Below are 11799 nucleotides of genomic sequence, written 5' to 3'. Positions count from 1 at the left end.
TGGGGATAAAAAATGTCTCTCAAGGCGCTTCAATCGATTTGTTAGGCTTGGTTCTGTAGCGCGCCTTGTATCTGTAATCTACAATCTCCGATACGACTGTGTCTATAACTGAACTGTACTCTGTGTTATATCAATCTACATTTATTTACATAATTAATTGTACAGTGTCACATAAAATATTGTATGTTTACTTTAAATACATTGAAAAATTGTTATAAAATTATAATTATGAAAAGTTTAATTTATATTTTTCACCTTCAGTGGTAAGGATAACAAAGATGGCGTTAAATGCAAAAGTTTAACAAATGGATCGCAGCGCTATGGCTAGCGGCTGATTTATAAAACACACCTCCGGATATTAAGAACCTTATCCCTTCCACTGGAGTTTCCAGACCCTGTGTATACGACCGTGGTAAGAAAGGACCACGATTATATAAATTGGTCTTAACCACTCAATGTCAAAAGCATTGAAGAAACCGTCTGAAAATTGAGTCATGAAGAATCAATATACAAGACAGGACTGTGAATATCTCAGCAGAGACAAAGGCACTCTACTGATCTCTGTATATCTCGCAAGAACGAGAACTTTGTTTTCTTACATGTTGATTTTTCACGACTCAATTTTCGGATGGTTTTCCCTAGCCAGTATCGAGATCTGTTTATATGATCCTAGAAGGGCATGACATATATAAGAATATTAGCAAGAACATAGATATTACAACTTTAAGATAGATACTATTATAAACTAACTTAGAATTTCAGAATTTTAATTTCATTTATAAGGATTGAAAAGTTATATGACATATATGACACATGAAAAATATATATCTGTATTATTTGAATAATTACAAATATACACAACTCAACATAAAAATTTGAAAATAAAACTAGGAATATTTTCGACATATTTTTTAAATTATTGATTAATTTATCGCAACAATCGCATATAATACAATGCAGTATAATTTAAATAAACAATCATTAAGAATTATATAAAAAGAATATTTTACTAATAGGGAAATTTCATGTAAACTGATAAATAATTACATTTTATACAAAATGTAAATGTATGAATGGAACATTCCGTAGCAGCTGGTCACTGGTCACTGACTTCTAGGAAGTTTCTAGCAAGATGTCGGAGGGTGTTTTGCGTGACAAGCCGCTAGTATGCTTTTGGACGATATGACTTGCTTATTGCAGTGTATGTATACAAAATTCCGGCCTATATTAAATCCCAAAGTGTTGCAATATTGCTGAAGTTAAAATTGAAGTTTTAACTACTATTATAATATTAAAAAAACAAGAAAACTAGGACTATTTGCAAAAATTGTGTCAGTGCGTGTACCACTGCCAAGACCAATATTTGGAATGTTAATTTTTCTTCTGATTGCGGGATAAAATTTTCAGTTTGAGCAAAAACTTTTACCAAAATTGACAAACGCGTTATTATTATTTAAAATTGGGATGGGAGCTAAAGCAAGTACTGTTGCACAATCTGCTGGAGGTAATGGACAATCCTCTACTGGAGCAAATGAAACTGCAATGCAAGGATTTTCTATGCTACGTTCTCTTCCTGGAGGTGTTAGCATGTTACAGCATCAACATCAGCAAGGAAATCAATCACAAACTTCAAGAGTATCCGGAGATAGTAGGCAACGTGCTCGTTCTTTAAGTTCAGTACCGGATCTCTCATCTGGTGAACAAAGTAGTCTTGCTTCCTCAGTTGGAGTTGGAGTTGGTCAAGCACTTGGTTTGCCACAACTTGAATCAGATGATCCTGATGAAGACAGTGGACGAGTTTACTCAGCACATAGCTTACCATCCCATATCTGGTCTCTCAACGGTAAGTTTATTAGTTTATAGATAGATTATAACATTCAAAGTAATGGCTCTTTACCTGTTTTTTAGTTACTATTACTTTTATAAGCATATATTATAGTGGATACATGTATTATGTGTATATATATATATATATATATATATATATATATATATATATATTTTATACACATACATATATCTGCATATAGTATAATAAATATACAAATGATGTAATGTAAAATATTTTAAATAAATTTGTAACTCTTTTGTATGAAATTATGACTAAATTTATATAATCTAAAAAAATTAGAAGAGTAAACTTGTATTAACTAATATGATATGAATGTTATTGATTACATAACTTTCTATGATATACAGATCTCTAGAATAATCATAAATACAGATAAGCTTCTTAGTTTTTATTTTTGTTTATTTTAGAAAATAATAAAGTAGGTCGTTATATTCTTATTTTGTTTTTATTAATATTATATGAATTTCATTAAGTATAATAATGTCTTCAGTCTTTAATCGATTATATTTGTTAACCGTATTAGAATTTCAAATAGTGCATTATAACCGTTGTAAAATTTTGAGAAAATAAAAGTGAGGTTATGTTGAGGTCTAAAAATTTTACGAAATAAATGAGAGTTGAAATAAAGCATACCTGTTTGACTCATGTTGTCGTAATAGTTGGCCCGGTAACCATACGAATCGATTGTATTTTAACCTAGGTGCGTAAATTTTAAATTGCGGTTGTAGAATAAAAGTAATTATAGACAAAGAATTTCATACGATTTTAAAATATTGTCTATGTGATGGGTATGTTAAAATTATTTGAATTTTATTATGGGAATTGTAATAAGTTCATGTCTAAATGAATCTGAGGCAGAAGTTGTTCCAGTAAATCAAGTGAGAAGAATTTTTTATGGTATAACTTTTGTTAGTTTCACGTTAATAAGTATTATGATGTAAAAACAACAAATAATTATTTTATTTTATATTCAAGGTCTAAAATGTCCTGTTTGCTCCAAGTTTGTTCTACCAGACGATATTGAATGTCACTTGGTTATGTGTTTAACCAAACCACGTCTTAGTTACAATGGTAAGTTTATATTTTATGTCATCTGTTTTTATACAATACAATAATTTTAGACTTTTTGATTACTATATATGTACTATTACTTTTTTCAATAACTGATATATAATGAGAATGAGTTTTTATACATGTGTGTATAATGTAATTCATATAACTCAAATATCTCAGAAACAATTTAATTAATTTTAATTATTTTGATACAAAATTATTTTACATAGCTCTAAAATTTGTGTCAAATTAATTTTCTATTCACTTCTTTCTAAATGGAAACTTAAGTAAAGGAAAGTGCTTTATAATATATATTAGGCAGTAAGAGACTCTATATAACAATTTCTATATATAATAATAACATTGCATAAAATATTTTTTTAAAACTATTTCTTTTTGTGTTACAAACGTTTGAAGTTTAAAATGATATATATCAATTGATTTGAATTTTATGAAATAGACATGATGCAAATAAGCTCATTATATTGAATTAAATTTATTAAATATTCAAATTGTTAACTATGAACATGTAAACATTTAATTATTTCAAACACAACAGTGCTTTTAATGTAAAATAGTATCCAAGGTGTTATCGCAATAGATGCTTTTATTATTTTTTGCTACATTCTTTATGGTTGTTTCTTATTTAAAGAAGTACATTTTTTGTGTGTATCCGTAAAATAAGTAAATGGTGTAAATAATAAGTGATGAAAAAGTATGAAATGACTGCTGAATAGTTTCTCTTTTCTAATATTCATTTTTAGTATATGATATATTTAAATTTTTTATTTTATGATTTCCTTTCTTTACTATATTCATAGAATAAAAATTACTACATTTGGCATGCAGAATCGATACAAACAATAAATTTTGTACCTTGAGTGAAATTAATTTAAATATTCATTTAAAAAATATTGAGTACTGTATAATATGATTATATTATGTATACCAATCAAATTTATAGATCTGTTTATGAAAACAATGAATTTTGAATATCTCAATCTCGTAATCTTAACCTACCCTATAAACATTTATGATTTTTGAAAGAGTGGTTGAAAAAAGATATGCCAAGTAAAAATTGTGGATTTTTTAACATAGATTACGAAAATAATTTATGTGAGTCCTCATTTAAAACTTTTTCATTGAATCATTAATTTATTTCTTAACATATATTTAAAAGTTTTTGGAACCTCTAATATTAAAAACTATATGATTAAAATTTATCATGTGATTTTTAAGAAATTTAACTACTATTGTTTATTTAGCCCATTCTTACTAAGACCTGTAACATCGAAAATTGTATTTTGTTTTTATACACATATGGTACAGGAGATTGGAACAAAAGTATATTTAGTTTCTGACAGCAATTAAAAAGGAATATTAAAAGAAAAAAATTAATGGTTCAAGGAGAACTGCATTTTCATGATCATATTTCTAAAGTAATTATTGTTATTCATGTGTATCTTATAGTTGGACTATTTTTTAATGTTTCTCATAGAATTTAATGGATATATACTTTATCTTTAAAGTAACTCTACAGAAAAAAGTTCGGTGATACTTGTGTATTAATCATGTTAATATTATTCTAAACTTAATTGACATTATCACTGAAACAGTTGGAAATCCTAATTTCAAATATTATCATTAAAAATATATGAACAATATTAATTCTAGAATGCTTAAGGAAGGAAGGATGTTAAGTATGTCCAGAGAATTAGAAATATTAGTAAACCTTTTAAAACCTTAAGCGTATTAGGCTTAACATTTAGGATATGGTTCTACACATTAATATTAAATCTTATTTAAAGATGTATGATGTATGATGTTTGAAGATGTGAGGTGTTGATAAACTTTTAGTATGTATTACATAGTACTAACATGGTAGTCCTAAGATATGGGCATTTCATGGCCCATGTATATTTGGTATGTCAATTACTTCAGTTTTAGTGAATTTACATATATCTATTTGTTTACATCATTTTTTGAGGGATACTAGGCGATACTGTACAATAAGCACATCCTTGCTCCTAATATGATAAAGATAAATTCTAGTATGATAAAAAGTGCTGTCCCAGATAGAAAAGGTTTATAGCATTGTTGTCATTGTAAGGAGTACATAAGGTAGTCATCTATCTGAGTTATTTGGACATATGTGAAGACCTCACTCGTATAGTATTTTATTTTATTTTCGTTAATTTGAAAAAAAAAACATTCTGATATATATGTTAATTATACATGTGTGGTATACAATAATAAATTTAGTGATAGTCAATAAATAAAAATTTATAAGAAAAATTAACACAAGTGTTATAATCTTTGGTATATTATTTAAACAAATGGATTTGTTTTTAATGTGTTTACGTAGTCATTCAAAAGCACAACATCCACTGATATAATTCCTTTGTTTTGAATAATTTCCGAGATATAACAAAATATGTTTTCAATTTCTAATTTCAAAGATTGTTTTCATTCTGTAGATGTAGACGATTATCAATAAATAAATGTGAGTTGAATATATTTTAGCAAAATAGCTGCCTCAAAAATGTTATCAACATCAGTAATTTACAAATAAAAGACTTCCCTTCTTGTTAAATTTTATAAATGCGTCATATTTCTATAAAGCATTCTTTAATTTGTAGAAGAATTTTTATGAGGGTTATCGACGGCATATTTTTTTCAATAAATTTTTGTGTGCCCATAGAATAATGAAACTATTTAAATAATTTGCAAAAGAGCAAACAAAACCCAGTTTAAAAAACAGCATCGTATGCATTATAGTTATTGTTAAAAAAACATGTTTGTGGAAAATAATCCTCTTGAACTTTTTTGTTCTTTCTATATTACCTTTTTGCAATCAGAAAAAAGATATGTTTTGTCCTAGTTGATGAAGCATTCTATATATACAATATGCATAAAAAGTAAGTGATTTTACACCTTTGGATCGATGCCGATTTGTAAACAAAATTCATGTAAAATTAACGAGCATAATCTTTAAGACTAAAATTTTTTTATAGCAACATATTGTACTCATAGCAAATGGCCCTTCTCGCGAAAAAAAAGTATTAAAGTTTTAATAATTCTTAAAGTAGCTTTATACACAATGCATCTACATTCTGCAGTTAGATCCAAGAAAAGTAACATCTGTTATTGCACTTAGACGTTTCAGATTCTCCGTTGTATATCCCATATCTTCCCTTCTTTCTTTCTTGTCTTTCTTCTTTTTCTCTTTCTGTTGATATAAATAGCTCCGAACCCCGAACGGGGTCATTTGTGACCTAGGGTTTGGGACCTTTATTGCTTGCAAGTAGAATACGTTGCAATAAATAACATTTTTTACCTTGAACTTGTTTTGCAAATATCCACTGGTCCAGGGCCGTAGAATCGTGCTACAGTCGTTTTTATATTTACTTTTTATACAAATATATACCATTGAACATATATAAGACAATGTACATTGTATACAATAGAACCTGGTTTATGCGAATAGGTTGGAGGGCAAAGCAATTGGGATAAATTCCTATAATAATAAACGTTCACACGCGTATCCATTATAAGAATAAGTATTTATATGTATTACGAAATTACGTTTGGTCATAGTTTGGATAATAAAGGCTCAGCATTAACTTTGAGCATAAACGACGTGTGGATAAACGAAGTTCTACTGTACATCCATATACAATGTAGAATACATTATGCAGTGCGCTAGGTCAATTATCACAACCAAGTATTTTTTAAATAAAAGAAAATGTCAAAAAACTATTTGTTGGAGCCTTTATAATTATAAAGGTTATATTATTTCTGGTATATATAATATGTAGTATTTTTAGATGGAGTTGGTTCAGAACTTTTAAGGACATTTTTTTTTCTTAAGTGGAATGTTACATTTTCGACTAGATGGTGATGTAAAAATGAATACAAAGATATACTATATTATTATTTGCCTCGACAGACATAATTTACTTTGTACTAGTGAAATCAGTATGCATAGAAATATTTATTAATTTTTAGTTTGCTACTTGAAAACCTTTAACATTAAAAAAACATATAACAAGTAGTCAAACCATCTTCCAATAATTTCCAAATATACTTGCATTGCTATTTGTGAATAATATACATTGTATATTTTCTTACTTAACTTAATCGTAAAGATTACAGAATTGCTTTGGCATATTTCATAAAATTTTATAGTTTTGTTATAATTAATATTTAATTTTTAATAAATACTTCAAGTGTTTCTATAGTTAATTGTATCATTATTTTTAAATAACTTTTCTAAATTATATTTCATTATTAATTTGTTTTGCACGTTATTCATATTTTCTAAAGTTTTGTATGATTATTAGATCCTCAAACATTAATTTTGTTTTGATATAAGTTTGAATTTTTTGTATATTGCATCGTATATTGCATCGTATATTGCAACACACAAGCACATTGGTATTGGAGTAGGATCTATCTTTCATATTCCATAATATGAAATTCATCGCTAGGAACATACACGTTTCACTTTGTACGTAATACTTCTTTACAATCTAATAGCAAAGTATTTACAGCAGAGCATATAACATTTTCTTTCTTATTTTCATTTATACACACAGTAACATGCTTCTGCAATTTGTTTGGAAAAGTAGAAAACACTGTGTAGTTTTTATTTCCATACATATACGTATACTTCATAAACATAAATTTCTAGTACATTATAATGTAATAAATATTACATTATAATAGGTATATATTTATAAATATATATTATACAAATATATAAGTATATATTTTATATATGGACTAATATATGGATATAATATATGAATATATTTATAAATAATTTTTAATTTAAATCTTAAAACATTCGTTCATTTTAATCAGTCGAAACTTCATTAATAAATGGAATTGCATAATCATTTATTTTGCAAGTGGTGTAAATCCATTTTCTATAATTTGTAGCTTGTTTGAATACCCGAGGCACCAATAATTATAAACAAATGATATTGAAATTAAACAACAGTAGTGTTTTCTTTGCTCTTATTTATAAACAAAATGGATTAAAAGATAAAACATAAATTTTAAATAATTAAAATATAATGAATTGTACAATTCATTAGTTTTAAAAGTGACGTAAGTCCATTCATGACCCAGAAAAGAAATATTGGTATTGTTAATTCTCGCAAAAATTATTTATGAGCTAAGTGGCCCTTATTAGGATTTTTCAATCAATGAAAACACGAACACTTCAATATCTTATAATAAAGAAAAATGAACTTACATCATTTTCAAAGGTCCATATATAAAAGTGCACACGCGAATGTGTAAATATTATAATAAATAAACAATTGTATATAATATATATGAATATATATACACACATATATTTAAAAAAAATGTTTAATAGCTATATAGCTATAATATATATATATAGCTATAATATATAATATAGCTATATAATATATATATATTATAGCTATTATAGTTATGGATAACATTAGAAGCTTTCTTGTATTTCAATTCTTTAATATCGTATCAACCACTTGTGTGGGTAATAATAAGCAACTCAAAGACAGGGTAATGTTAGAAGTTACATTAATGATAAAGGTATATATTTTTTAATATATACTGATTTTATTTCCATATTTAACAGCTACAATTATATAAAAGTTAAAGAATCAAATAGTTACATATTAAATTATGTTGGTTATTTTGTACATTGTACAAATAAAAAATAATAAAATTTTACATTTCCCACATCACAATAATTAATGCATTATATTCTTTTCTGTTTTCATTATAGAAGATATATTATCTGATGAAAAAGGTGAATGTGTTATTTGTCTTGAAGAATTACAATCTGGAGATGTTATAGCCCGTCTACCTTGCCTGTGTATATATCACAAAAAGTAAGTTTTTATATTACATTTAATAAAATCATAACTTTAAGCAACATTCATTATGTGCATAAAATAACTTTACTGTTATGTACATTTTTGTAAATATAAATAATACTATGAAAATAATAAATGATAATTAATATTTTTCAGTTGTATTGATAAATGGTTTCAAGTGAACCGTAGTTGTCCTGAACATCCTGGAGATTGATTTATACCCATTGAAGTTGTAATAGCACAATACAACTTGTTAATTTTAAAGACTCTTATCAAAATGAGAAAAAAGTGGGAGGAAATGAAAAAAATTTGAAAAACACTAGTCAAGATGGCTGCTAGTCCACTGTGCTGGTTGGTGTATGCAATTGTTTGACTGAATGAGATATATTCAATTTGAATATGAAAGCAGACATTTAACTAAATCCTTGATTACTACCTGTAAGCAGGGGACTTAAAAAATCGCCATAAAATTCAACGATACAATGCTATTATCTATATGTATCCGTAATTAATCTATTACTGCTCTGTAGCTTACTATTAATTGTACCATATTTACAAATTTTACTTAGTTTTACATTTTGAAATCGGATTAGGGTAATTAGGCTAATCTGTTATTGATTAATATATATTGTTTTTGGAGAAGGGAATATCAAATGAAATGTAGTAAAAAGCCATGAATAACAATCAGGCAAACTTTATATTACACAATTTAATTGCACTTTTGATGATTTCATTATAAATCTGTCATTTCATTTTTGTTATTTGTTGGAAAATGTACTCCAGAAAGGATATTTTTGATACTTTCATAAAAGAAAGAGTTGGATATATAAAAGTTTTAAGGAACAGACTTTTAGTAATAATGATGTTGATGCTGTAATAACAGTAAAAGATTAGGTTTCATTATTAAAATTTCAACTTTGTGATAAATTCCATTTATGTTTTTAGAGAATAGAAGTCCTGCAGTTATGAAATATAATTTATTGTTAAAGTTATATCATAATTAATATCTTTTCTACACAATAGGAGTTAACTCATAGGAGTTTTTATAACAAAAATAAACATGGTCTGTCAATTTTCCAATAATACATGCGTTGTATATATCTGGATTAGACTTGTATCATATAAGATAAAAAGTCTAATAAAGTAAAAATTTCAAACCAAATACAATTATAAAAGTGATTTAAGCATTCGGTATAATATCTATGATACTATAGGAATAAAGATAAAAGTTCTCTATGTTAATAAAAGAAAAAAATAAAATTTAGTATTGTTTTCAACATTATGAAAAACGATTTAATGTTATTGTTTACAAATTATTTTATCTCAGGACGTAATATTTTTAAGACACATATAAGTAACTGTTTTCTTTATAAGCATTCAATATATTTTAATTATGATAGAGATAGATAAAAAATGTATGTGTTTATATAGTAATTTTTATATTTCAGTGTCACGATATAATATCCTTGCTTTATGCTTTAAATAATATCAAAGAAGTGATTCAATTTTTTTGTGAAATATTGAGTTGATGAAGTCATTCTTTTGTATAAGCAGCCCTATATTTACTTTGTTATTTATGGGATAAATTTAAATGCAGCAGATAAATCAGATAATTTACACATATGTCATAATACTACATGAAAAAATGTATTTTGTACATATATTTTAAAACTAAATGAAAATTTAATATTTTATAGAATATACTTATCGTGTTACAATACATCCCAAATATAGGCGTCTTTTAAAACAATTTACATTATTTTATGAATTTTTGTTAGAATGTTATTGAATGTTCGAATATTTTTTTATATTGAAATGAAATATTCGAATTTAAAAACTATAAAAAATAATTGTATAATTCTTTCAAAGAATAGATACAGTGGTGGACAAAAGTAATGACACAGTATAATTTTTAAAATGAAAAGCATAAAAAAATAAAAAGTATAAGCATAAAAAGATTGAATTCCAGTCTTTATTTTTTAAGAAACCTTTATCTTAGATGTTCTAGTGTACTATACAATAAGTAGTAAAAGATAAAGTGATATAAAAATAATAAAATTACGCCTTTTAAGAATTTTTATATGAGGGTAAATACAAAATGTTGACTTTAATGATATTATGATTTTTGTTTTAGAATAATATAGAAGACATAAAAATGAGTTCAATCAATGCAACATATAACTTGTTTATATACATAATATGAAATTTATAGCAATAAAAAAGGGAGCATTTAACCCTTTCGGGACGCTTAGCTTATATGTTGTATGGACAAAATACAGTCAACTAGAACATTTAGCCTATTCATTATATGGAGATCTTATTGTGACTCCAATAAACAATTTACTTTATAACACTATCTTTGTAAAAAAAAAAAAAAAAAAAAAAAATGGAAGGAATAGAAACTAAAAAGCAATTATCAGGAACCAGTAAAATGGCCGGTAGCTTCGAATCCTCGCTCCGTTTCATAAAAAGACACTTTAAGAAATTTTACCACAAATAAATAAAAATAAAAATAAAGCGTATGATGTGCTATTTCAAACGTGTAGATGAGGAAAATATAAGAAAGATAAGAGATACTCATTGGCCAAACTGTAATCTGTTCAGATTTTATTTTGAAACTTGTCATATTACAAACATTTTTTATATCGTACTTTGTTATTCTATTAAGTACTGAAAGGGTTAAATTATGTATGTACTTTGTACAGAATAATAAGGAATCATAACCTTACGAACATGTATTATTTTGCATGCCAATAAATGTTAAATTTTTTCTATAGGTTCGATATACATAGCGGATTTTGTTGTTGCAGATATTATTCGCGCGTTTCTATAATATATAGAAGTGTAGTACTATACAAATGGAATTCACCTGTATCATGTTTAAATTTCATTCGCAATGGTATAAAAGAAAAAAGAGAAGATATGATGATGCTGTTAAAAAAGTCGTTTCTTTTGAAAAATTACTTTAAACATATTTGTTGCAGTGTTTTATTGTTATATTTTCGTAAATCATTCAAG

The 11799-nt window shown here is 26.0% G+C and overlaps 1 protein-coding gene across 1 annotated transcript; it reads left to right on the top strand.

Annotated features, from left to right (window-relative positions):
• Nucleotides 1-45: 45 nt before the first annotated feature.
• On the top strand, nucleotides 46-11557 carry LOC126863711 (E3 ubiquitin-protein ligase znrf2). Its single transcript, XM_050614143.1, has 6 exons — nucleotides 46-181; nucleotides 262-412; nucleotides 1090-1843; nucleotides 2828-2923; nucleotides 8691-8796; nucleotides 8938-11557. The coding sequence occupies exons 3-6, from the start codon at nucleotides 1465-1467 to the stop codon at nucleotides 8993-8995; spliced, it is 639 nt and encodes a 212-aa protein (XP_050470100.1). The 5' UTR covers nucleotides 46-181; nucleotides 262-412; nucleotides 1090-1464; the 3' UTR covers nucleotides 8996-11557.
• Nucleotides 11558-11799: the final 242 nt, after the last annotated feature.

This window comes from Bombus huntii, chromosome 3 (genome assembly GCF_024542735.1).
Source record: "Bombus huntii isolate Logan2020A chromosome 3, iyBomHunt1.1, whole genome shotgun sequence".
Lineage (NCBI taxonomy): Eukaryota > Metazoa > Arthropoda > Insecta > Hymenoptera > Apidae > Bombus > Bombus huntii.
The sequence above is the reverse complement of the archived record's forward strand: the minus strand, read 5'-3'. Positions and strand labels throughout refer to the sequence as shown.

Bases quoted from the DNA above. Each gene is read 5' to 3' on its own strand.
- LOC126863711 (XM_050614143.1), top strand. From the start codon at position 1,465: ATGGGAGCTAAAGCAAGTACTGTTGCACAATCTGCTGGAGGTAATGGA. The intron at 1,844-2,827 runs GTAAGTTTATTA...TTTATATTCAAG, and splicing joins CCATATCTGGTCTCTCAACG to GTCTAAAATGTCCTGTTTGC. The intron at 8,797-8,937 runs GTAAGTTTTTAT...AATATTTTTCAG, and splicing joins CTGTGTATATATCACAAAAA to TTGTATTGATAAATGGTTTC.